Below are 27,788 nucleotides of genomic sequence, written 5' to 3'. Positions count from 1 at the left end.
TTCATTCCAGCTACTGGAAGTTGCAGAAAGTAATTCCAAAGGGCATTGGTGTTTTGAAGTGAGAGTGAAACCACATCTTGAAAGGAAAGAACATAAGAAACTTTCCTAACCTTACTTCCATGGGTAGAAGGGATGGAGGGACCACAGTGACTCTCATTTCTGGAGTGATCAAGAAGTACCCAGATCAGACTGTCCTCATCGTCCACACCGTTGTTAGCAAGATGAGAAAGGGCCCCCAAATTCTCTACACCCTTACCTCCCTCATTACTCATAGCCTCACTCTGTTCTTTGCCTTGGGGGCATCAGGGTTAAGCTCTTTATCTCTGTTTACATGAACTATAAGAAGCCCAGTACTCTAGGGTCATTTCTCATGCCCTCATAGTTGTCTCTCTGTTTTTCTGTCCTGATCCCTTGCCTTTCTTCTGTCCCTTTTGCTGAACTTCCCTTATCCTGAGCCTCTTCTCCAAACATTTCCTTCATCTTTTTGTTTAGAATGAAACTGGATTTTTCACCTGATGACTCTCTTTTCCCAGCTTTCTCCTGCAATCTTCTCAGTTGGTGACTCTTTGTCTTTCCATATTGCTCTTGGCCTAAAGGTGGGAGTAGAGATCCTCCTTGCTCCTCACTGGTATTTTCAGACCCCTGTATTTCCCTGTTTCCTAAAACACCAGCTCTGGTCTTCTACAGACTGACTATTATTCCTTTATTTCTATCTTAGCTTCTAGCTCACAGTCACTCTTTCTAGCACTGCTTCTGTAATAATTTATGGAAATTTCATTGTTTATGTAAACAGTTTTCTAAAACTCTACCCTTCTCCAATGATTATATCCTCCATCCTGCCTTGAGGTACTTGCTCTCACCGTCATTTCCTAGACCTTGACCTTACCAATGATTAAAATCCCTTCATAATCTCAGTTTCGGGCATTCTGGTCACTGCCTTCTATCCTCCCAAACTGCTCTTCTTACAACCCCAATGCCAACAATCCTTCAATCTCTCTGTTACCTACAGTTTATTAATTCTATCATTTTTTCACAGATCTTCAGTAGGTCCATTATTATAATCCCACCCTTACATACACCCTCAACTCAGTTGAAACCTTCTTCTAGCTTTGTCATGCTTGCCTTGTAAAAATCCATCTCTCTTATTCATGACTGCGTCTGTGCATGTAAATATAGCTGGAGTAAAATGCAGCCATGCTGACTGGTCTCACTTTAAATCCCTGATCACAAGCTCAAGAGGACCTGTAGAGCTCCCTGGCAGTCCTGATACATTTTCCTGGCCTATTCAGTGTCTTATTTCTTCTCCTCTTTTTTAAACCACCCACTTTTCTTCCCCCATTTTTTCTCTCAGAAAATAGAAGTAATCAGAAGATTACTTTCACAGGAAACTTTCATAAGCTGTCACCACCATATCCCCCTAATTAATTCCCTCTATACTGTATTTTCTATGCTCTACTTGATCAGTAAATCTCATTCTCCTTCACTTTATTCATGAACGTTGTTCCAGAAGTTCCCAGCAGCATAAATTTTTCTTCTCTATTCAAAAATTTCCATCAGTGAATAAACATGGTCTAATTTATTTCGTCTTAAAAACTAAAAATCTCTCTGACTCCCCTTTTCCTTCCACTTACTACCCTATTTCTTGATTCCCCCCTTTTACAATGAAACTCCATGAAAGAGTTGTCTGTACTTTCTCTAGTTCTTCTTTCCCCATAGGCTCTTAAACCCTCTCCAAGCAGGCTTTGGCCCCACCATGCTACTGTTGTCAAAATCACTGATGACCTAAATCCAGTGGTCAGGTCTTAGTCATCGTCTCATGCTATGCATCGCTAGGATTTGACATAGCTGATTATGTCCTCCTTGAAACATTCTGATTTGGCTCCCTGGATTTTTTCCCACCACACTAGTTGCTGGTGGGACTGCTCAGAGTAGTCTTCAGGCCTTGCTCTATCCATGATCACTTCCTTAGTAAACTAATCACATTTATATGCTGACAGCTCCCTGATTTGTATCTCCAGCCACAGCCCCTTTTCCTTAAACTCTAGACTTAACATATCCACTCCAGCTTGACAACCTTACTTGAATGTCTAATAGGTGTCTCACTCCTCTCATGTCCAAAACAGAACTTTTGATCTTCCCATCCAAACCTGCACCTTCTGTAATCTTCCTCATCTCATCAACGGGCAATAATCTTTCTACGTGCAAAAATCTTGTGTTATTCTTGACTCCTCTCTTCTCTCATAAGCCACTTCCAGTCTAACAGCATATCCAATTTGACAGTCATTTCAGACTTCAACATTTATCTGGAATCTGCATGAGTCTTACTGCCTTCACAATGTTTGCTGTAGTCCAGGCTACCATCATCTCTGAAATTTTAGCATTTCTGGCACCTTGTCTCATGCTTGTATCTTATTGCTCCTTCCCCCTTTCCCACCCATTGTCTGTTCCTAAAATTGCGACTAGAGTGATCCTTTACAAACATAAGTCAGATCATGTCTCTATTTTCCCAAAACCCTCTCATGGCTTCCCAACTCACCATAGAAAAATCAGTCTTTACAGTGACCAACAAGGCTCTATACCAGTGCTGTGCAGTGGAAAAATAATGCAAGCCACATATGTAATTTAAAATTTTCTAGCAGCTATGCTATCAAAAGTAAAAAAGAAAACAGATGAGGGCTGGCCTGATATTTCACTTGGCTAGAGCATGGTACTTACACCAAGGTCTGGGGCTGTACCAGCCAGCCACCAAAAAAACCCACAAACAGATTAATTTAAGTATATGTTATTTAATCTATAAAGGTTTATTATTTCAGCATGTAATCTGTGTAAGAAATTATTAATGAAATTATTTTACCTTTTTTCATACCGGGTATTCCAAATCTGGTGTGTGCTTGACACAATTTGGATACTCAATTTTTTTGGCAATACTTGATTCGTATTTAGGTTCCGTAAAATTTAGTTGAAAAGTAGACTCACATACCCAAGTAATTCCAAAGATTCTTAAAGTTTCTAATAATTTAATCCAGTATTGGTTTCTTAATTTTAATGAATTAAAGTTTTAAAAAATAAACACTAGTTTCTAGCCACATTTCAAATGCTCAGTAGCCATGAGAGCTAGTGGTTTTCAACTTGGACAATGCAGCTTTTTCCCATCTGGCCCCTGTTCTCTGTCCTCCTCTCCTACTGCTTTCTCCTTGGCTCATTCTGCTCCAGCTGTAATGGCCTCCTGTTCTTTGATTATGGCAGACACTTCCCATTTCAGAGCCTTTGCACTTGCTGTTCTCTTTGCCCCAAAAGCTCTCCCCCCAGATAGCTGCATGACTTGTTCCTTAATCTTCTTCAGGTCTTTGTTCAAATGTCACCTTCTTAGAGATGTTTTCCTTGACCAACCATTTAACAACTGTACCAATTATCTTCTCTCCCTAGCTCTTAAATGTGCAGGCTGCCTTCTAAAAGAAGAGAGAAGAGGGCTGAGAGGGGAGAGGTGACCTGATCTACAAAGGAAAGCAGTGAAATATGAGAATTGTCTCATACAGACGAATGAATGTTAGGCAAAAGTAGAGTGAAATAAGGTAGAATAAGTGACTATATGCCCTAGCTTGCTTGCTACCCAGCTGCTTCAGAGGACCATTTTTTGTCTACGTGAGTAACACTTCACAGATTATAAGCTCCTTAAATGCAAGGATCTGCTTTAATGTCATTTTGTACCTTCTCTGGCACCTAACATAAAACTTTTACCAAAAGAGAATCTGAAATCTCCAGTTATGGGCTGTTGGTTAGCCTTTTGTGTTTAACATTCTGTGGTCGCTTCTCTACCCTTCATTTTTTTCCAGTGCCAGCAACTGGTATACTTGCTGATGATTTATATGGGTTGGCTTCACATGCCCTATGGCTGTGATGGTCATACTGGTTCATTCTTTCTTTTCTTGTCCATTCAGCTGCTTTCTTATTCATTTTCCAAAACCAGACCCTCTAAGAAGCCTCCCCTGATTCTCCCAGTTCATTAACTCTCTCTTCAGTGCTACCTTTATGTTGTGTATACTTTTGTTTTTTTATTCTGGTAGGAGTACAAATATGTAAACACAATCACAATAGAATGAGTTCTTGAGGGCTGGGACTGTGCCTTACTAAATTTTTTATCTTTAATGCTTTCCTCCATGCCTTGCTATAGATACTCAGTTAGTGCTTGTTGCATTGAATGAACCAAGCATAGAGCAGCAAAGAAAGTTGCTTTTAATGGGGGAAATTTACAAGGGTACTTCAAAAGTTCATGGAAAGATTTCTATTATCTTTGAATTTCATTTCTCCACAAACTTTTTGTTTTGTTTTGGCAGCTGGCCAGTATAGGGATCTGAACACTTGACCTTGGTGTTTCAGCACCACACTGTAACCAGCTGAGCTCACTGGCCAGCCATCTCCACAAACTTTTTGAAGTACTTTCATATATACATCTTAAACCCAAGTACTTTTTTTTTTTTAATAACCACATTGAAAGGTGAGATGTAGAGGTGTGGGAAGTGATGGTAGAGGGGAGCAGGGAAATCAGTGATCAATCCCTGTGTAGGAGGCAGGCTAGAGGTGCTCAGAAGCGTTTCCTGTGTTAGAGAACCAGGAAAGTATATGTGCTCAAATGGAGTGGCAAAAGTTACCTATTCATATTACACAAATGCTTTTTTTCAGTTTTACCTAAAAGATAATAAGAAGCTTCATTTGTAAACTAAGGAATTGGGACACATAATTATTAAGAGTCGTTCTAACTCTGCAGTTCTGTTGTTTTGAGGAAAACAGATCGAGTTAGCAGGTACCCTGATCAGCCCAAGAATTTTCATTGCTTTTGCTTATTTGCTTCTACTGTTTGTTCTTTAAAAATGGAGTGCATACTAGAAGCAGATGTTTGAGTTACCTGTGAGGATATTTCGGTAGCAAGTTCAGAATATGAAAATACACTTTAATTTTGGATAACTAAATTATCAGGAAACTAGAGTTTGCACGGTTGTCCAGAGTTATTTTTGGTGACTCAGAAGTTTAAACTGGCACTATACCTTGGTAATTAACTATTTTGTTGATTTGTGGTTCTGAGGAAACAGGAAAAGTTATTTCTTCCTCCCTACAATAATTTATTGCTAATGGGTGGCAGTGTATAAGCATATTCCAGCAAACATCAGAAAGATAGAGTGGGGAACAAAAGCCGTTTACTCTGGTTTTTAAATATATGTTCTTTGTTTTAAATAATGTTAGGTTTTGGAAACTAAATATAAAAAATTGCCCCCCCATAAGTATTATAAGAAATAATGTAATATAATAAACCCCGCAATACAAATAAAAAGAGGTAAGTGTCTCTCCCCTTGCTCTTTATATGCTCTCTATTTCTACCCAGCTTTATCCAGTTCAGACTGGATTGCTCCGTTGGACTTAAAAATCACCCTAATTCTTAATTGTTTTTCTTCACACACAAAGTATAACAACTCCTTTATTTTAGTTATTATTTTTTACTTATGTCTAGCAGTGAAGCTCCTCTGCATCAATCTAAGGGTCTTCCTTCTGTACCTAAACTACCCCTTATAGACTGTTCCATGAAGTCGTTACCCTTTTCTTCTGCTGAGAGCCAGATTTTCTCTCCTTTAGCATGTACTAAACAGAAGTAACATTCCTATCTGTTATTCATACATGTGTAGCATCCAGCAGTTAATGAAGAAAATTAGCTTGCTTCTTAACACATGCCCAGTTCCTCTGTTGGTGAAGCTTGCAGAACTCACCACAAAGGTCCCACTGTTCAGTTATGCTTTCAGTGAGAACTAGATGTCTTCTTTCTCCCTCATCTTACTACTTATCTTGTTACAAGCTATTCTCAGAAGGATTTAATATTTACCAAAGCACACTTACTATTTTACCCGTGATACTGACTTTTAAATGAACAAAGTTATCTTGTGCTTTGTAATTATGTTGGTTTCCCAAACTCTTCTGCCAGTTTCAAGGCATTGCAAAATCTGTAGCATTTTGTGGACTTTCTTATTTTTGAAACTGGGTGTTCTTAGAGAAACATTAATCCTTGACATCTGAACTGAACACCACAGTTTTGAATTATTTTGGTAGCTAAGAGAAAAATCACTTGTTTAAGTATCCCATATTGTAAGGAGGCAAATAATAGGTATTTTATAGAAATTTTACTGCATCTACCTTAAGTTAGACTATATAGCTATTTGATGTTGTAGGTGATGCTATGAATTTTTGATTTGCATGGCTTCAGATGTCATAATTTTTCCCCCCACTTTCTAGGAAGTAACAGCTAGCAGTCGCCACTATGTTGACAGGCTATTTGACCCTGATCCCCAGAAAGTTCTACAAGGTGTCATGTAAGTAGTATGTATTTAAGAGTCTATCAAAAAGTCTTGTTTGTTTTCATGTTTTAATCTGCCAAATATTATAATGCTGAAAATGCAGGGTTATAACATTTTTCTTCTATTTGGCTTCTTTTTAGAAAGACTACTTGACATTCATGACTTTTAATATTTTACTCTAAAGAATTGTCTGTTGGATAGTTTTTAACTGACATGGTTAGCTTCATTTTTTGCAGAATACTTGTTTTGCATTAAAGAAAATGTTTGTTTTGGAGAATGCTTTTGCTACTTTAATATCCACAAAAGCAAGAGAATAAAACTGACGATCTTTCAGAATTGAAAAGCAGTGGGAGAATAAGTCAGTAGGGTTTGTTTGTTTTATTTTATTTTTGGTCAACTCATCAGTTGTCCCTTAGGTTTGAGTCACCTAGTGATGTTTTAAGTATTGTCAAAAGCAGTCACTAGAAAATTTAAATAAATTCTTCATAACCTAAATGCCCTTCTTTTCTCCAAAAGTCCCTCATTTTTAATGAGAGGAAGCACTTTTAAGCAACATGCTAGAGGTGATTATGCTTTTAAAAAATTATGTGGGGCAAATGGCATAAGATTTCAAATGACTGAAAGATGAATTCCCTCTCCTTTTGAGTTTCAGATTATCATGCTCTTAACACATTAGTTCTAAGGAAGAAGGTCTAGCCCCAGGTTCTCACAAGGTTGAGAAAAAGAGTACCCACAGGCCTGAATGTGTCCAAGGGAAGAGGGACACAAAAAAGGGTCAAGATGAGAACATTTGGGGTAGCAGTGAAGGCACAAATGAGTGAGTCCCTTTCGTCTCTTACCATGCTAGTGTTACTAGCCAAATGGTACCTAAGTTTAACTCTTGCTCAACCATGGCAAGACTGGGATGCTTTGTCTATACAAGTTTCTTCTGACTGCTGTTTTGATTCAAAGCCCCCCCCCCCCAACCCCCAAAGCCATTGTAGAAGGCCCCTCTCCCCCAAAAGACATTGTAGAAGGCATGTCTTGGATGTTAAGTAGCAAAAGGAAGCAAGATACAATTGTGTGTAAGGCTGCTTGGCTATTCAAATTGAGCTGGAAAGGAAGGTGAGGAGCTGGTTGGGACACTTTATCTTAACATCTTCTCAGTTTACAGAAACAACAAGAGATGATACTTTTTGTTTTCTCATTATGTTAACTTTGCCTTTGTCTCCCTAACTAGGAGACTTTATAATGATTTAATTTAGCTCCTTTTTAGACTATTTGATTATTATCAGGAAAACTGATATTAAATCCATTTGTTAAATAAATCAGTTTTGGTTGTACCTACACATACATATTAGTTGAGGGGGTAGGTTTAATTCAACACTCCTTCTTAGGTAAGCAGTCACTCCCCAAACATAGCCATACAGCTCTCTATATAGATAATCCTAAATATCACTTAAGATTCCTCAGTAAATACTTTAGTTGAAAATGTCAGACTCATTAAGTATTCTGTAAATGATATTAGAAGATTATGTTGTTGTTTTCATTATTACTGCTATGATAGTTGTTTAGGAGAAAATTGAATTTATTAATCAAGGATTCTGCATGATAGGCTTGTATCTTGAGTTTTGTCTGATGTGAGTACCTAATTTGAATGTTACTGGTCACCCTGAGAAATTTTTCATTTACCGAAGAACACTAGCTTCACAGAAGTTGATAAAATATTAAATAAGGGATAAAATGAACACTGGGAAAGATTAAATCATAGCAAAGCAGCTAAAGTATAGTTTGATAGCCTTAGTGCCTCTTGAGAAATTATCAAGTCTTGGACATTATTAGCTATCAGCTAGACAAAGGTTATTTATGTGAAGGGATGGTAGAAAGATCATGGGCTTTGGAGTTAGATAACAGGGGGCTTAATTCCTGGTTCTGACATTTCCTAGTGGGTCTGTTTCTAGCTTTGTACTTGGGCAAGTTAATTTCCTTGATCCTCAGTTTCATCATCTGTAAAGAGAATAATACTGCCCATTTTGCCGGGTTGTTGTGAGAATTAAGTCAGAAACACAAAATTCTGGGCCTGGTATGTTGTGAATACCAACCAGTTGGCACTTAAGTGGTTTGTTGTTATTAGCCCCAATTTAAGACAACTTCAAAAATAAGGTGATTCTCTTTAAAGAAAAGAAAGGAAAATTCATAAGAAAAACTTAAACAGATAAACAATTCGAACTGAAGGAAAAGGACTAGAATTCTTGACTCAGACAAGAAATGTGAGTGATAAACAGGATTGCTACTTACAATGCTAAAATCTGTTTATAGTTTGAAAGGAACAGATCACCCAACATTTTTTACTGTGTATGAGAATAAAGCTGGCCTTATAGAGGTGTGTGGTATGACTTGATAAAACTTCCTTTTCTCCAGATAGGAATATTTATTCTTTCTAACTTAATTCTTTTCTGAACTTTGTCACTTTCTGAAAATTAATTGTATATGATCAAATGAATGAAAAGTGAATTATATTTTTAACATTTTACTTATTTTTAAGTAATCTTGTTTAATATAATATTGATAGAGAAAAAAGGGAACAAAAATGATATTTAGGAAAAGAGCCAACCAATTCTTTCCTTTTTATACACATTACAGAGTCACCATTGAGTTCACACAGAGATCATTACTAGACCAAAATAGATAGGTAGAAGGGAGGTGGCCACAGATTGTAAACAACCAAAGGTGTATCCTATTAATTTTAGGGAAGGAAAGCACAGAGGCTGAAATAATCAGCTTTAAATTCAGAATATTTATTTGGAGGGACATAAAAGAATTGACAAGAATTGTAGCTTTGGCTACAAGCCAACCAGAGTTTTATCATTTATCTAGCTACATTAAATTTGATTTTTCTCAATAAGGATTGTGAACGCATATAACATACTAACAGGAAGAACAAAATAGAAGAAATTAAAGGCGAATAATGAGTTTTCATTATAGTCTATAATTATTCAGCTGAGTTAGAGCGATAGCCCTACCCATAAATATAGGGAAAATTTTGTAGATAACCCACATCACAAAGAACCATTTTACCTAGTCAGCGAGAATGTCCTTGTTGAAAAATAATATCAGGCATCAGGACTGCTTAATTTTTAGTTGAGGAGTGGGGCGTTATTTAGAGATAACTTTTTTGTTAGTAGTACAATATTTAGCATAAACTTGAACAATCCTATTGTATCAGAGGTTTGAATGCAGAATCAGATCCTTTTCTCTGAAAGAGCAAAATTTCATATGCATAACTGAATAGAAGATTAGTAGGCATGGAGTAAGATATGAGCAGAGAGAAGAGGGAAGTCATAAACTGTAGCCTTCGCAACTACAGTAGGGAGTAGGTATATCAGCTAAACTACCCTGCATTGCAAATTCTGAGCTTCCTCTAATTGGAGATCTATGGGTGGCTTTAAAAAACAATTTCAGGGTGTTTTTTGGTGAAGTTATGGTAGTGGTTTAACCATGTTAAATCTCATAGGTGAAAAAGAACTGTTCAAATGTTTTTGTAGATCATGAATCAAAGCTTCTTAAACAGTGCTTTTTATTTGTTTTTTTGTGGGGTTTTTTTTAACATCTAAATTAGAATACTTGATCTGGTTTTTACATTACTGATTCTCAAAGACAGATCAGCAGATATCCCTGTGTTGAAAGGTGAAAGGTGATAGAAGCAAGTATGGCTGGCTTTGTAGTTTCAAAGTTGAGGAGAATCAGAAGCCTAGACTGACCTCGGTGGTGAATTCAGTCAGACAATTGTGGATGCTGCAAAATTGTGTGGCTTTTCACCAAGAATCCATTTCTAAAGTGTCGTCTGAAGTATTTCAGTGTAGTAATGAAGTAATTTTATTTTGGTAATGATTATTCTGTTTTCTGGTTCCAGGAAATTATTTATCTCTTGTTTCAGTACAGGTAGAGAGGTTCCATTTTCTTCCGTAAACTAAAGATACGGGTTTCCGTAAAATGAAGCTTTTGGTTTTTGAGAACCTTTAAGTTAAAGGGTTCAGTTTTAGGATAATTCAAAATAAATATACTAAAAAAGAAATTTAAAAAAAATTTTTTTTTCCTCCTAATACATTTAATCAGTTATTTTTTAAAGTGTTATGGGTAAACATATACAAAGATGACCTTAATACCAAATGTAATGGTGTGATCCTATTGTTTAAAACTATGTATTCTGAGACAGAATTCAGTCAGAATTATGGTTAAAAGAGTAGCAGGATTATCCAGAAATTATTAGACCAAATTGACATACTCATTACTTACAGGCAGGTAAACTATATATGTTTATTTTATGTGATTATAACGATGTTCTTTGGAATGACTAAATATAAAAAATATTAATATGGCACAAAAATATTTTGGCATTTATTATTAATGCAATCATTAAATTGTACTCTTTATCATTTTTGGAGACTGTAAAGTGATTTGTAATCATATGTTGATAAAACAAAGAGTTAAATACAATAAATATCCTAATTTCTGAGCCAGTATTTAATTTTCAAAATTATGCATTCACTTGTCATTAAAGAGCCATAAGATGCTAAGGAAAAAAGATGAAATATTTACAGTAAATTTTTCATGATTTTATACAAATCACAATTGTATTTGAAACTACATATATTCCAGAAATCTACATCACAGAGTAATTTGTTTATAAGAATGAACTAAATTACTGCCAATTCTCACTTCCTTTCAATTTATGCATATAGCTGATATGCAGTAACTGCCTAAGTTGACTGAGCTGAAGTTTGCTGTAAATTTCTCAAGTATCTCCTGAATCAAAGCATTAGGTTAAAAATAACTTTAGTCTATCATTATCTAATTTCTTGTGAATTGGCAATTCCCATATGGCAATGGTAACTTCAGTTGGAATGTGGATATATCTCACTCCCTAACCATGCTTGGTAACAGAAAGCTTATTGTACTTGGATGTTTGGATATTATATTCTCCAAAAAGAGCATCATAATAATTATAGGACAGACCAGTGAGTATGTTTGTAATTTTTGAAGTCCAAATAATTTTGTGAGTTGTTTACCATGTTGCTACGATAATGATAAGCACAGGGGATCTTAGGGCCGCAAAGGTGGAGGAGCATAAACCACTGAGTTGTCCCTCTTGACTCTAGTATTATCAGCATTCCAATCCATTCCATATTCAGCTTATCTCTGTTACTCACTGCTTCCTTCATGTCTTTTCTGTGGTCAAAACATGATTGCTGCTTAATTCATCCCCCTTTAGTTTGTCTCTTCTCCCTGTCACTCTTCCAACTTTATGTTCCAGGCCACCCTACAGTGATCCTCTTTCAATGCAGTTCCTTATACTGCCTCAGAAACATGCCATGTTCATTTCCAATAGTACCTCCTATGAATGGCTTTTCCTTTTGCCCTCCCCATCCACTTATCCAAATCCTGATCATTTTCTAAGGTTCATCTTAGTTCCTACCATTGCCTCAAAACCTGTTAGGCTTATTGAGCATCTACTTTTCTTAGCCTTATAAACACTCAGTTTATAATATAGCATGCCGTACATTGTCAGTGTTATTTTTGTCTCTCCGGAGAAATTGTGAACTCTTCACATCAGGCATCTCATCATGTGATGCTCTTGTATCCTTCAGAGTCTAGCACAGTACTCAGCTCAAAAACTAATTGCTGAATTTCAGCAGAATATAAATAGGGCATTTTCCCCCAACCTTAAAGGTTGGTAGGCATGAGATTACATTCCTTTGATCTACTGGGAAAAGGATGTCTGACTAAAAGTTAGAAAAACCTTTATTTTGTGTAAAAATGTAAAATTGAAACACAAGAGGAAAAAGGAAATTATTTTACCGAATTTGTTTGGGTTTTCCATTAGTTTGTTGTAATGCCTGGTGTACTGCAGGTAATAGAAAATACTTGGAATAAAAGACATGGGTTGAGACTGGCTCTGTCATTTAATAAGGGGTTCTGAAAAAAGTCCCAGACCTGAATCATAGCTTCCTCATCTGTAAAATGGGGTTAATGTTACTCAAGGATGTGATGAAGATGAAATAAAGTAGCAAATATGGAAAGCTTTGTGAACATTAAGGTAATTATAAATCTTCATACTTTTGTTGTGCTTCCATCTTGGATAATGGTTGTGAGTTTGCATTTATAAAAATAAGGATTTCTACATGGTACGTTTTCTTGAATCACTATAGTTAATGATCCATTGATAGTAACTTCTGATATTTTCAGGTCAGTTTGACTTTCTTACCTCTCAAGAGGAGAGACACTTCTATCTTCATAAAGTCATGAGTGTATTATGGTAGAGGGCACTTAAGAGGGACACCTAACCCACACCTAGGGGTGTCAGGGCATGCTAAGGAAGTGACATTGGCATCCTGAAGGATGAGTAAAGTTAGCCAGGGGAAGGTAAGAAAGAGGGAGGGGGTAAAGTGATGAGAGAGAGAAAATAAGTACATTCTGGGAACCGAAAGAAGCTTCATCTGGCAGGCTGACTGTTGAGTCCCTGCTGCCTCTGAAATTGATTTTTCAATCCAGCCTACACTGTACTTCAATCTGCTGAATATGGGAATATGTAATGATTATCATCTCTCTCAATTTTAACTCTTTCATAGAAATGATCTACTAGCATCGCTTTATAGTAACAGTCAAATAGAATTCATTTGATAGGTGTTAACATCTTTTTTTTCCTTATCTAGCATAGACATTTATTTTATACCTTGAGCAAGATTTTTTTCTTTAGACATTGGTCCATTTTATTGTGTTCTCTTTAGTCTGCATTTACTCTATAGCCATCAGATGCCTCTTTCATGTCCTTTTTGTAAACTATTAAAAGAACTGGAAAATTGGTTTTGGAGGGGGTTTTGTTTGTTTTTGTTTATTAAAAAAAAAAAAAAAAACATTTACTTTGGCATGGCTTCATATGTTTGGAATGGATTCATAAGGTATTGTAGGGACATCTCATTTCTGCTTAGTTTAGGAAGAATGGAGAGAAAACTGGGAAAATATTATTGCTGGGAGTTCCAGAATAGAAAGAGCACCCAGAATGGTACCTGGCACAAAATAGGCTAGATAGATAACTGCTGCAAATGGATGTGCTGCACCCATACAGGCAGAACACGTTAAGAGAAGGGAAGATAATGAAAGTAAATGAAAAGCTGTTAGAGTAGGGCCTATAAGCTGATGTTTAGGAATGAAGTCTCTGAGAAAAAATCAGCAGGAGTCAGGAGCCTAGGTGTACTGTCTGTTACTAGCTATGCTTTGCTAACTGAGTCTTTGATATCATATAGTTTTATAATCATGTGTCAGAAATTTGTAAAAACCTCAGTAAACTTCACTCAATTTAGTCCCATAAACAGTAAAATATTGCTACTTATCTGCTGTAAACCATTTAGAAGATCTGAGGGGTAGTTTACAGAGAGGGATAGATCAAGCCCTGAAAAAAAGACCTACTACCCTCAAGCACTGAGCTAAAGGAAGGAAAAACCAGGCAGTTTCAGTGTTTGGCTCAAGACTTGTAAAATGCCATTCAGAAACTTGGTGGGGCAAATCTGCTGAAAGCACTAGTTGTAGCAGGGTTTTTTCTGCAGTAATCAAAGAAGGTGATTGAGGAGAAGGGTTAATTATTACTATGTGTTTTAATGCTAGTGAATGTGGTTGGTGTTGGAAATACATGACTATAACACTTATTTGTTAATTTTTTTTTAAGTAACTCCCTCCCCCCCTTTCCATACTCGTGTTTTGCTGACTGTATAACTTTTTTAGGATCGTAACTTTCAAGGTTGACAAAAAAATTTATGTATATTATAGAGCTCTGCTACCTAAAAGAGGAAAAGTCAAAAGAGATGCTGGATGAATATTTAGGGGAGCTTACTTTGGGATGTGAAAGAAGTGAGGAAGAATGCTCTTAACACTATGAGACCTAACTTTTCCTTATTATAAATATTTTGTAACACCTCTTGTACTATCCTGAAATTAAATTTCCAATGACATACACAATTCCAAAAATAATATAATGCCTTTCTTCTAATATAAAAGAGAAATAAAAAAGAAAGTAATTCATAATATTTCAGTATATAAATGCTTAGGCCTGACAATGCTAGAAAACTTAATGACGTAGTGCGAGTGAATGAATACTAGAGCTGCACATGTAGACTGATACAGGTATTTGGTATTTATGGCTCAGATACTATGAATGCCACCGTGCTGTGATCTGATTTTCAAAAATGAATAATTTGATTTTTTTAAAAACTCCCTTTTAGTTACAGGGCAGGTATGATATTGGAACATTCAGTTTTCTTTCAGCTAGAAATTTCCAGACACTGACAAACTTCTGAAATGCTTCTCGGGAGCTGCCCTTTTCCCTACTTTCAGAACCCCTGGTCTATAGAAGAACATAGTATTATAGTGTTAGTTTAAGACAGCAGTACTGACCAATTGGAGCAAGTATTTTTTAAACATTTTGTAGTATTTAGGGTTTTTTTTTTTTTTTTTGAGCTATTTAGTTTTTCTTCACATGTCCTTTGGAACCAACCATGAATTTGTGAGCCAATTGATTATTGATAGAGGTACTCTTCTTATGGAATAGAGTTTTGCTCCTGGTAAAGTGAAGAGCTCTGTGTAGCTAGAATAAAAAATAAAATGTATGACAACAGCAGCATAAAGAATGGATGGAGAAGTGGAAATATGCACTTACTAGCGTCTTACAATATATGTGAAATAGTATAATATCAATTTAAGATTAACTGTGATAGATTAGAAGATCCATTGGAAATTCTAAAGCTACCTTTGAAACCAAAACAAAACCCAAAGAGACACAGCTAGTAAGAAAATAAAGCAATAAAGTGGAATCATAAGAAATATTCAGTCTAAAAGAAGTCAGAAGAGGAGGAAAAAAGTGAGCAAAGTGACTTCTGAAACAAGCTCAGACGTGTTCTGTGGGCCAGTTGTTTGTACTCCCTACTCCCAGAGCTGTGAGTGCGAAGGCGGCCTATATTCCTTTATATGCAAGGAACTGGTACCCTTTTTAGAAGAACTCACATCTCTGTATGGAGTCTCTGCCAGTACTCAGGCTGTCGCCCGTTCCACACTGCTCCCCTGTTCTATGGCCCCCACGGTCTCTGTCCCTTCTGCTTAGCACCCAGGTGTAAAAGGGTCAATGCTTTGACTTTGTCGCTAACTTCTGTACTTGCCAATCCAAGATGTTGCGTAATAAAGTGGAATTAATTGATCTTTGGGTTTTTTCGGTGATGTCTCAATATACTTTACTTCCCCTCCCACCCCCCCATATTCAGAGACATGAAAAATGCTGTAATTGGAAACAACAAGCAGAAAGCCAACCTCATTGTTTTGGGAGCTGTTCCAAGGTATGTTTGCTATCTCACTCCCTTTTCTGCCATTCATGCTTCTAAGTTTCTAATGTATTTCTCACTGGCAATTCTAAGACCCATTTTTTTTCTGTATTGTCTATCCTATTTTTTAAGTAAATCCTATTTTTAAAAATAAATGTTTTGAAGTATTCTTGTATATGAAACATCTGTAAGAAAAAAAGAACTATAAAGTACCAGAGAATGAAATAAGAAGTGAATGTATTATCACTCCTTAGAAATTCCAGAAGATCATTGACCTTGCAATAAAAGCGTTGTTGGGTATGTAAGCAATGTACACCAACCTAGTACCTTCTTCCCCGTCTTATAGCCCTGGCAGTTATTGTGTGAGTGGAAAATAAAGATTCTCAAGACCTTTTTGAATTTAAAGAAAAAAGCAAAACCTGCTTGGTTTTTAATCCTGGTGGGAGGTTATTTTGTTGTTTTTTTTTCATTTCTAATTTTTTGAATTTGCTGTTTTTTAAGTTATTTAGGAAGTTTGATCTCTTCTGATGACTTAATAAGCTTCCTTTTGGCAGGCAATTACAATTATATAACTTCCTCTTTGCTTTTGCTACTGAGAACTAAGTTTTGTGTGTAGCTGCAATTTTTCATTTAGAATAAATGTTTTGTTTTTTTCTCTTCTTTTTTATTTTTTATCCTTTGATACAGGATTAATGGTTTTAATGTTTTTAACATCACCAACCTCAAATATATACTCTAGTAACCGTAAAGCTCTCAGCAGCCTTAGAGACTTGCGTTAACAACACAAGTGGAGGTTCGGGTATAACAGCACAAGTGGAGGGTTCATGTGTGGGGAGTAGTTGTTTGACAAGCTGGGCTGGAGTGGAGGTGGGAGGATCTTCTCATTCCCCAGATGGGAGAATTGGAGAAAGAAGAAAGCTTCCTTTGCTTGAAGAACTTCTCAAGGACTCTGAAGATTCCCTCTAGTGTAGACCTCTGTGATCTCTGCACTACTGCTCTAGATTCAGGATTCATTTCTAGTTGGATTTAAGATCCAACAACACTTGGCATTAGGGGTCTTCATATTCTGAAGAGACCAACCTGGAAGTGGCAGATAACATGAACTTGGCAGATGACATGGGCTGGTGCTGCTACTTCTACAGAGACTACTTGTGGACAACTTTCAGTTTCACAGTTCTGATAAACTCTGTTATTATATGACTTTGTTTTGCTCAACATGAAGAAAATCTCTTCTAGATTTTTTTTCCAGATATTTCTTTATTGAATTAGCAGATGATATAAACTAATGACCATTTCCCAGAGGGATTTAAATAAGCTCAGCCAACCATATTTTCAGTATTTGGAATGTATTGGTAGCCTTTTTTGGTCACATTACTTTAACTTACTTTTCTGTAAGCATTTTTAGTCTCTTTGTTTATCAAGTTCCTTATTTTTAGGTTGTTGTACTTGCTTCAGCAAGAAACCTCAACCACAGAGTTGAAAACTGAATGTGCAGTGGTGTTGGGGAGTCTTGCTATGGGTACTGAGAACAATGTCAAGTCTCTACTGGACTGCCATATAATCCCTGCCTTACTGCAAGGTATGTAGGGAAGATTCTAAAGATTAGAATCAATTTGCAGTGTTTTAAATACTGGTTAAAAGGATGAGTCTCAAATCTAGTTTCTGTTAATAGGACTACTGTCCCCAGACCTGAAGTTCATTGAAGCTTGCCTCCGATGCTTGCGTACCATCTTCACCAGTCCTGTCACTCCAGAGGAGCTACTGTATACGGTGAGTTTTAGATGTTTTGAGTCATTAGTTATGATTCATCAATAGCCTACTCCTAATTTGCTTAGCATCTCCAAACTCATCATAACAGTTATATAGAAAAGTCTCAAGAAGTATTTGAGTTCTTGCTTATTTGCGAATATCAAATGTTCTAGACATTGTAAAGAAGGGAAAGATAGTCTCAGGTTGAATTTACAAACTATTAAAAAAAATCAATTTTTATCCTTTTATATGTACAAATTAAGGGATATGTTTTGTGCTAAATGAGTGATAAGGAGTTCTACTTACTTTAGGTAAAAGTCCAGCAGAGTAGGCTTTGTAGAGAAGCTAGAATTTGACCTGGGGCTTGAATAATGGATAAAACTTAGAGAAGTGGAGAGGAAGGATGTGTGTAAGAGAGAATATGCAGTACAGTGGCTGAATATCTAATATAGGGAGGGCATCATTGTTAGTTTCAGCCAGAGAGGTAGATCAGAACCAACTTGTAAGAGGCTTGCTTGCCAGGCTTGAATCAGAAGATATGTTTGGGCAAATCAAAAGATATTTGGAGTCTGTCAGTGGTTTTCAAAAGCCTCAAGAGTAATGAGAGGGTCTTTTTATCTGTTGAATATAAAAGATTTTCTTAATGAGAATTATTTAGGGTAATATATTTGAAACACAATATACATTGAGAAATATATATTTTCCATTGCCTTACTATACATACATGTGAATTTGTGTGTGTGTGAGACAAAGCTTAACAGCACAATTCCACAAATGTGATGCCCTCTGGTTTCTATTCTGTCATTTCTCATTTTTTAAAAAAATGCTGGTTGTGATTCTCCTGAGCTAACATAAAGAATCAGATTCTCAAATTAGATAGACATGAATCAGTGATTTTATCTAGAATCAGGTTTTATAAATGCAGTTGTCTCTGAGTATCCACAGGGGATTGGTTCCAGGAGCCCCCTGCCCTCTGTTGATACCAAAATCCAAAGATGATCAAGTGCCTGATATAAAATGGGATAGTATTTGCATGTAACCTGTGTACATCCTCCAGTATACTTTAAATCATCTCTAGATTACTTATAATACCTAATACAATGTAAATGCAAGTAGTTGTTATATCATTTAGGGAATAATGACCAAAAAAAAGTCTGTACATGTTCGGTACAGGTGCAACTATCTGTTCCACCTGTCTTCTTCTCCCCTCCTCCTAAATATTTTTAATCCACAGTTGAATGAATCCGCACATGCAGAACCCAGGGTTACAGAGGGCTGACTGTATTTTAAGAATATAAGCAACCAGGAGGCATAGATAGGCAAAGCAAACGTGGAGAGGGGAGGTGTCATGTAGCTCACTACTCCATCCTTCCTTTATCAGACATATACTTTTCTGGTCCTTAATGATACATAAGGTCTACCAAGATCAAGGCAGATTTGTTTTTTTTTTTTTAAAAAGATACGTAAGGTCTATAAGTGAGGTTTATAGGCCACCTCACATAGTAGGGCGTATCTAAATTATGAAACATTTCAATTCTATACCTCAGAGTTTTATGTGACATTCTTCATTGCCTCATAAATCCATTGATTATTTACTGTAGTGGTTCTTGAATTTGAGCATACACCAGAATTAGCTGGAGGGCTTGTTAAACACAGATTGCTGGACCCTACTTCCAGAGTTTCTGATTCAGTGAGTCTGGAGTGGGACCCCAGAAATTGTGTTTCTATCAAGTTTCTAGGTAACTCAGATGCTGCTAGTCCATAGACCAGTCTTTAAGAACTACTGGGTTATTGTAAACATCCTGCTGAAAGCATTCCATAGAGAAGGATTTTTTAGTAAACGTCAGTCTGTTTTCGTAGAGGTCATACTGTCGTGTTTACAAAGAGATGAAACCAATCACCTGTCTTCTTTACCCTGCAAGTTTCTCACCAACTCCCAGCCCAGTAATACGGGGAGAAATTGATCCTGGCCAGCTGTTTTAACTCCTTCTTCCTCTCTCTCTAAACTGATTCATGACCTACTGATGGGTCCTGGTGCACAATTTAGAAAACTCTGGTCTAGGCCCACTTAACTTTTTTCACATAAGAAAAATTAAGACCCAGGGAGAATTTAGATAGTGAGAGCATCTTAATTATGGAACATCTTGATTTTATGCCTCAGAGATTTTATGCCTCAGAAACAGTGGAGAACCCGTGAAGTGTTGTACAGTGGGATAACTGACAGAGAACAGTGTTTCTGTGTAATCAAGTGACTTCTGTGAGTTGAACTGTGTAGAGGCCAGCTGTAACAGCAGCTCAGGCACTAACGTAGGGACAGGGCAGTCCAGTTGGTGAGAAGAGTGCAGGGTCTCTAGTTTGAAGTCCTCTCTATCAGATAGGAGACTTTGGGCACATTGTGTGCTTGTTCTTTGCCTTGTGTAATCATCTATGAACTGCAGATGTACAAGGGGTGTTCAGAAAGTTCATGGAAAGATTCATATACTAATTCCATTTTTCCATGAACTTTTTGAAGTATAAATACAACTGGCAGAAAGGGGGCAAACATGAAGAAATGGGATAGGGGTTGTTGTAACTGAGGAAAACTGAGGGAAACTGAGGAATGAGAGAGCAATAGGGGGAAGGAAGGAGACAGAAATAGCTTCAGGAGCCTGATAAAGGCTTCCCCCATCTCTTGATCTGCCTGCTCTGTCTTCGCTGCTGTGTGCTTCCCTGAGTGGGACCACTGTTTCCCTCCCCCCACTTGACATTCTCTTCTCTTTCTATGCATTTAGTACCTGGCTTTCTTTGAGGTTTTCTAATTTCTTTGAAGTTTTTCACTTTTTCAACTGCTTATGACAACACAGAGGGCTATTCTAAGAAAGGGGGAAGAAATTCTACTTGGAATCCACAGCCTTCTATTTTCCCATTTAGCTTTTATATATCTGGGGCATTCTTTTCTTTTTGAAGAAAACCCCCAAATCCTGTTCATCCCATCAACAGTGTTCTTTTAAGTTTCTTTCCTTGCCCTCTGTTGTCTTTTGTGAGTATTCTCAAAGTGTGGGCTGCGGTCAAGCAGGATTGGCCTCATTTGGGAACTAGTTAGAATACAGACTCTTAGGTACTACCCCAAACCTACGGAATCAGAATCTGTACATTAAGAACATCACCTGGGAATTTGCATGTGCATTTTTACCTGAGAAGCATAGCTCAAGGACTTGGGGGACAGCATTCACTAGGAGGCGTGAGCTAAGTCTCCTTTTTCATCTGTGGTTCAGGCCAAATCTCCTTTCAACTTTTAATTCCTTTTGCATTCTAAATAAAAGGAAATTCCTGGAGAGCCCTGCATCAGGGTGGTTTGAGTCTTTTCTCTTTTCCTCTACCACTATGTAAGTTGTTAAGTGTCAGCAATAGGCGGAGTGGACTGTACATTAAAAGTTACTAAACATGTAAATTGCCTTATCTTTTGCAGAGTGAAAATAGCTAAGTACAGTTATTGTTAGAGATTGTTAGTACTTACTGATGCTTACCATAATATCTCAGAGATCAAAATTGTCAAGTTTTATTTTTATATGATAATTTTTCCTTATAAACTATTATGGTATATCTTACTAGTTAACTTCACATTTTAGTATCAGAACTGATTTCTTTCAAGTCTTATTGAAATGATTTTGTTTTATTGTGAGGATGTAGGCTAGTGATAGGAGAGTTATTGACAATTTCCTGTTCTTATATTTTGTTACCAAGGATGAACATTGTAGCCTCTTTCCTTGTCCTTTGCCCACACAGTTTTCATGGCCCTATTGCTTTTGTTTGCTCTGTTTCTTAAGGAGACTTGATTTATTGTCATTAAGATAAGAGGCTTGACTATGTACCTGCTCATGGAAATATTTTGTCAAATGTACTCATGGTACTTAAGCTCCTTGTTACTGTGTTCTCTTTCCCTTCAACTCCAGGACGCCACAGTGATACCGCACCTCATGGCACTGCTTAGCAGGTCCCGCTATACCCAGGAATACATCTGTCAGATCTTCTCACACTGCTGTAAAGTAAGAACCAGAGTAAATGTTCTCCATAATGTAAAATCTTATATGCCCTTAAGGAATGTGCTTTCTTTGTGTATCCTCCCAGAGACAACCTATAGATCTATGGTTTTATATATATATATATAATATATATAAATTTTTTTTTTAAACACAGATGGCAGAGTGTCATACATACTGTTCTGCACCTTGCATTTTTTACTTAACGTACTTTGAAGGTTATTCCATGTCAGTACATAAGGAGCGCCCTCATTCTTTTTTTTAACAGCTGCATAGTGTTTTACTATATAGATGTACAATAATTTATTTAACCACTACTCTGTTGTCGGATAATCTGTTTGTTTACAGTCTTATGCTATTATAAAACCATGCCACAACAAATACCTTGTATATGAGACATTTTATAAGAAACAGGACTGATGAGTCAAAGGATATGTGCATTTGTAGTTTTACCACATACTGTTGTGCATTTTCTATACTAGCGGTATGTGATCATGGCTGTTCCCTGACACCCTCAGTTTCCATGTTGTTTTAAGTGGTTTCATGTGAGGAAAAATAAGAGAGATTCTTCTCTGCTCATTGCTAAGTGAAATTTCTCTGTTATTAAAAGGTCCCAAACCTAAACTGAAGAGTGCTATGAAGTGCTACTTATTTTGCTTCATAGATTATATATTGAGTGTACTTTTTATTAATCATGGATGACTATGTATTTGAGGTCTTTCATAATTTTTACACATTTTCTAACTTCTAACCAAATAATTCGTTATCTTCCAGTGATTCTGTAAGTGTTTCAGGACATTACTTAACTTCCTGTCATTTATAAAACAGATGCCAAGTGAGGAGCTTTGGAAACTACAGGAAAAAAGGGATAAGAGAAATGAACACCTCCATTCCAAAGGAAGAAGATTCTAGGTCTATGCTATTTTAGAACAGCTTCCCAAATAAATGAAAATTACTTGGTTTCAGAAAAATTATCTACATTATAAACATTTAAACTCCCTCCCAAAACCTACCTCATTATCACAGCCTATTCAGTTCTGTTTAAGGCATTTAAAATTTAAGATTTTTGTCAGAAATCCGTGCTGTTTCTCTTCCTGGATTGCTTTGTCAGTGTGTAGGCCAACTCATAGGATTAGGGATATCAAACAATGCCTGAACCTTTTGAGGTGGGCAAAGTAGGGCTTTAAGAAAATGACAATTTTGATGCAGTTCATTTGCTAAAAATGAGCTCAAAACAGGTCTAGAAATTTCCAACAAAATGATGCCCTATAGCCAGCCCTGGCAGGTAAGTAGAGGAGGATACTCTAGAACTCTATGCTTCATGAAAAATCTTTTAGCATCTATTGCTGAGTGCTCAAGAAAACACAGCATCTACTAGTCATTGGATCTGGAAGAATAACTACATGTGAAATTATCCTGTTAAATTATGAGAAGTTTGAATAATTCCATTCCTGAAGTTACTCAAAAGAGCTTTCAGGGTTAGCTTTCATTAGACACTTCTCAACACTTTTAGGATTGCTCATCTGAAACTTCTCAATGCTGTTTGAGCTGAAATCATAGATAAAGGAGTATCATTAAATCACTAGTTCTTTTGCTGGAAAGAAACTTTTGGGGAGAATGATTTACAGCTACTCTCATGCCACTGACAGAACTGAAGATGTTATCAGAGAAAATCACCTTCATTCATCTTTTTTTTAGCCTGATAATTAGCATTTGCCACTGTAACTAAATGACCAAATTTAAATATTCTGAGTTATAAGTAGACCTCAAGAAACATTATAACATTCATAAATCCAGTGACAATAGTAATAGCTTAAAATACAATATTAAATTCTTTACCGGTACACTAACAACATGTATCTTTGTAAACAACTAATCTGATAGTCTGTGTATTGTTATTACGTGTGAAAAACTTTTATTTTCATGTTGTTCTTTTTTTGCATGTAGGCTTAAAACAAAATTCATAATAGAATTTTAAGAGTCATTCACAAGTGCTCACTTAGCTAAAATGGAACAAAACTTTAGATTCTAATTTGCATAGACTGATATCAGTATTAAATAAATTTATATGCATTGGAGAGGGGAAACAGGAAAATGGGGAGAGATTACTAAAGCATTTGTATTATAAGTTAATCATAATTATTTCTTTGAGCTTTTGATTTATTAAGGAGCAAAAAAGGTTAGTAATAATATTTATTGGAATTCTAACTTGTAAATTTTTGCCACTTCTAAAGGAGTTATCAGATTTTTGGAACCTATCTTTTAGAGTTTAAGATCATGGGGCCTTATGTGCTTCCCACACGGTGGATGCTGCCACACTAACTGCCAGATTTGTACAGGTTGATTTGGAGAAAGATGAAAGAGACTTGATAAGAATCGTATGATCGCTTTTACTCTAGTTGGTTCAGCCACTAATTCCTTCTTTGCAGTTGTTTTTACAGAGTCCTATGTGTGATCTCAGAGAGGAGGAAGAGCTTCTTTTGTAACAAATATTTGCTGCCATCTTTTTTTTTTTTTAATTGTATGATCCCATTTATCATGAAATATCCAGAATAGGCAAATCCAGAGAGACAAAAAACAGATTAGTGGTTGCCAAGGGCTGGGGATAGAGTGGGGTTGGGTTTATTTAATGGGCACAGAGGTTCTGTTTGGGGTGATGAAAAAGTTCTGGATATGGATAGTGGTGATGTTTGCACACAACATTGTGACTATACTTAATGTCCCTGAATTGTAGACTTAAAAATGGCTAACAGGATAAATTGTGTTTTACTACAATGAAACAGAGACTGGAAGGCTACACAAAAAAAATTGTTGACAGAATTCTGAGTGCAAAATTATAAAGATCATGCCTTCTTTTCTCTTTACTCTGTTACTAATTATATAATAAACATTAGTGATTATGGGGAGGGGGCAATACATATAACTGGACTTAGTTTATAAAATAACACACCAGCATTTAGTCCATCTGGCTTTATTAATTGCAAAACCTTCCAATGTAAGAGCACCAAGACCTCTGGGTGGTGAACAAAACCTCAACGGCGGTATTGTACTCACTCAACTGCCCCAGTCAGTGTGCAGTTACCATCCTGGTGGGATGAAATGACGCCACTTTAGGCTTCATCCCAGTCCCCTCTGCTGCTGGATAAATGAGGGGCCAAAGCACAGGGCTCTGGAAATGCCTCCTGGTTGCCTGGAAGCCTTTCACCACACCATAACCTCTGCTCAAGTGCTTTACATTTGCTCTGGGCTGTTGAGTTTGCAAAGCACTTAACATTTATTGTGTATTCTCACACTACATCCCGTGAGACAGGCAGGACTTTCCATTTTACAGATGTTGAAACCAAGATCCAGGAGAGGGAGTTGAGAACTGACAGAATCCAAGTCATCTAACCCCAAATCCTGTGCTCCCCTTACCACACCTCTCCATCTTCTGATTTCACAGCCGTGGACTATCTGGGTAAACTTGGCATAGCTTCCTCCAAGAACTGGCTCTTAACAGAAACTTCTGGCTGTTATAGGACTGAATGTTATAGGACTGAAGGGCTATAAGAATTTGTACCAAGGGCCTTTTCCATAAACCTAATTACTAGCTTCTCCCTCATGAATTTTATCTCAAAAGACAAGCTTCCAGGGGTCCTGGTAAAATCTCTAGGTGCCCGATCCCCTTCTTCAGCCTCACCCATACTCTGAGCCTTCCTGTCAGAGATCTAGGCAATGGTTGGAGTGTGGTGTTACAACACCAAGGTCAAGGGTTCGGGTCCTTGTACTGACCAGCCACAAAAAAAAAAAAAAAAAAAAAAGAAAAGAAAAGAAAAATCTAGGCAGCCCAGAGCTACTCAGATGCTCAGCTCCCAGTTGGTCACTTGAGCATGTCCAGCACCCCAAACACCTATGTGAAACGCTGTCTGTCTAGGATGCAGTGATAGCACAGGGTGAGGTAGAAGGTATGCTTCCCACTGTACTGTTGCATGCACACAGACAGCTCCCAGGGCCAGTCCTTGGTTTCCATCAAGGGTATCACGTCTGCCAGGGGACAGTATGTGTCCTACCATCAGCCCCAGAAGGTCGGGTGGCCCCCCTGCATGGTACTGGACTCATTCATGTACAGAATGCCCTGGAAGAAATAGCTCATGCAGCCCAGCATGGCCAGGGCAAAGCCAGCTATCCTGCTCACAAGGCACAAGGAGTTGAGAGTCATGGGCCCTAGGAGTACCAGTAGAGGCCCAGTGGCTAGGTCACCACTGTCAGAGCAGTCTGTGCTATCTTCAGCTGAAAAGTGTACCTGAAGGCTCTAATGCTGTCAGAATGGTAGACCATCTGGAATTTCTCAGTCTCTGTGCCTGGTGGTTTCTCTTTGGAGGTGGGTGACTTGCTCCCTACCCACTTCTGGGGATCCTCCTGCCCCTTGCAGCACCACAGCCCAGGGAGAGTCCTTCCCCACACAGCTGTCCCCCACAGCCTCAGCACAGCTCTGAGGAGGGCAGCAGTTTTGGAGGCTGGGAAGTCAACAGTCCAGGGGGTGCATCTAGTGAGGGCTTCTTCTTGGTGGTGACTCTCCTCAGCATTGCAGGGTGTCACATGGCAGAGAATGGCCTGAGCAAGAGAGCTGCTGCCATCTTTGAAGCAAAGAATTTGAGGGATAAAAAGTAGAGTATCTTGTCAACAGCAAGGAATAATTATGTACAGAGAGAATTGTAATGTGCTTGATCTTTGTTGTAAATATAACTTTATCAGTAAGGATATTTCAGAAATGATTCAGATCTTAGAAAAAAAGATACATGCATTGATGTTTATAATAGTAAAGACTAAAAATAATTTGAATGTCTAACTTTAGGGTACTAGTTAAAATATGGGACATGCATACAATGGAAAAAGGCCAAAAAAGAAATTAGAAAACTCTTTATGTACTGATATGAATGATTTCCAAGATAAATGTATTTTAAAGGAAGTAAAAGGTTAGAGCAGTGTATATAGTATTATACGATTTGTACTAAAATGGGGCAAAGAATATACTTATGTATATGCATGTATATGTATAAGATGCCTTGGAGAATATAAATAATCTATTAGTATTAGGTCATCTCAAAGCAGGGAAACAGATTGGCTGCAGACATTTGGAAGAACAATGAGGTACAAGAGGTTGAGGCAGCATCCTGCTTACTTAACCATTTTGCTAAGCTCTGCCAGTGTTTACACTGGGGTGTCAAGATGTATAAGGAAGGCAGAAAACCTTACTATGCTGACATATAAGCCAAGACTAATTTAGGCTTACCTTCACATTTTATTCTAGTCACTAGGTAAGAAAAACTGGGTCAGATTCTTAGGAGACCCTTCTTTTTTCTTGGCTCCCCCATACAATCCTTGCCACTATCTTTCTGATGAATGAATCAGTGACTCCCTTGTTTCAAATGAGACAATGCAGGTAAAGCATTTAGAGCAGTGCCCAGCACATCACAAGTACTCAATAAGCAGTACTTATAACTGTGGGTGCATATAACTGTGGGTGCATGTATGAGGTGGGAGGAAAGGGAGCACACTTACAACTTATGTCCTAAGAATGTATTTTCAGTTAGTATAAAAGCAAGTTTGTACCATTCTGGATGGATATGTAACAATAAATATATCAAGCCATTATACTCTGGGAATTTATCTTCCTAATCTAAGGATCTGCACTGAGATGCAACTTCAATAATGTTCCAAAAAGAACACTGTTTATAACAGCAAGACATTAGAAATTACCTAAAATATACAATGGGAGTTTGCCTGAGTAAACTGAAATATTCTATAGTGATTAAAAATAAGAAATTAGAAGTTAGAAAATATATGGAAATTGAGAGAAATTGCTTAAGTTTGTTTTGTTTCTAAGTACTCTTTTGTATATAAAATATTTAGAAGATTGTTATGTATAAAGTAGAATATGGCTGCTGTGTTATTCAGAAGTATGAATGTTATCTCCCCACCTCAAGTGATGGCTGTTTTGGCCCAGGAAAGAATGAGCATCTGCAAAGTAGTTGTTACTAAATAATGGGTTGGAGAAATGGGTTTGAGAATTCTTGTTCTGGACCAGTAACTGGTTTCCTCTGGTGAACCCAGACAGATAGACTACCTTTCAGTGATATATTTTTCTCTTCTGGACAATGATAAGCGTGAAGTACCATCTCTGTCTTAGTTTTAATTGACTTTTCATTAGTTGATTGGATGAGGTGGGACATAAAATGAATGAATAAGAATTTTGGCAAATCTGAAGCTTTGTAGTAACCTTTAGCTTCAGCCACTTTGAAGCTCTTCTGTACATTAATTAGTAGAAAACAGAGTTGATGAAAAATAAAATACCTTCA

At 37.1% G+C, this 27,788-nt stretch overlaps 1 protein-coding gene and 1 pseudogene across 3 annotated transcripts in view; one reads left to right on the top strand and one right to left on the bottom strand.

The window, feature by feature from the left end:
* ARMC8 (armadillo repeat containing 8) overlaps positions 1-27,788 on the top strand; it is a 99,503-nt gene that overhangs the window by 13,384 nt on the left and 58,331 nt on the right. Inside the window, exons 2-6 of one of the 3 annotated variants that reach the window (XM_063114268.1) lie at positions 6,277-6,353; positions 15,626-15,697; positions 17,119-17,261; positions 17,355-17,452; positions 21,364-21,456. In XM_063114268.1, coding sequence (XP_062970338.1) covers positions 6,277-6,353; positions 15,626-15,697; positions 17,119-17,261; positions 17,355-17,452; positions 21,364-21,456 — 483 coding nt within the window. The remainder of the gene's footprint in view (positions 1-6,276; positions 6,354-15,625; positions 15,698-17,118; positions 17,262-17,354; positions 17,453-21,363; positions 21,457-27,788) is intronic. The other 2 variants (XM_063114269.1, XM_063114270.1) reach the window with 2 other exon arrangements.
* Positions 25,310-27,608, bottom strand: LOC134390829 (transmembrane protein 186-like; annotated as a pseudogene).

This window comes from Cynocephalus volans, chromosome 11 (assembly GCF_027409185.1).
Source record: "Cynocephalus volans isolate mCynVol1 chromosome 11, mCynVol1.pri, whole genome shotgun sequence".
Classification (NCBI taxonomy): Eukaryota; Metazoa; Chordata; class Mammalia; order Dermoptera; family Cynocephalidae; genus Cynocephalus; species Cynocephalus volans.
The sequence above is the reverse complement of the archived record's forward strand: the minus strand, read 5'-3'. Positions and strand labels throughout refer to the sequence as shown.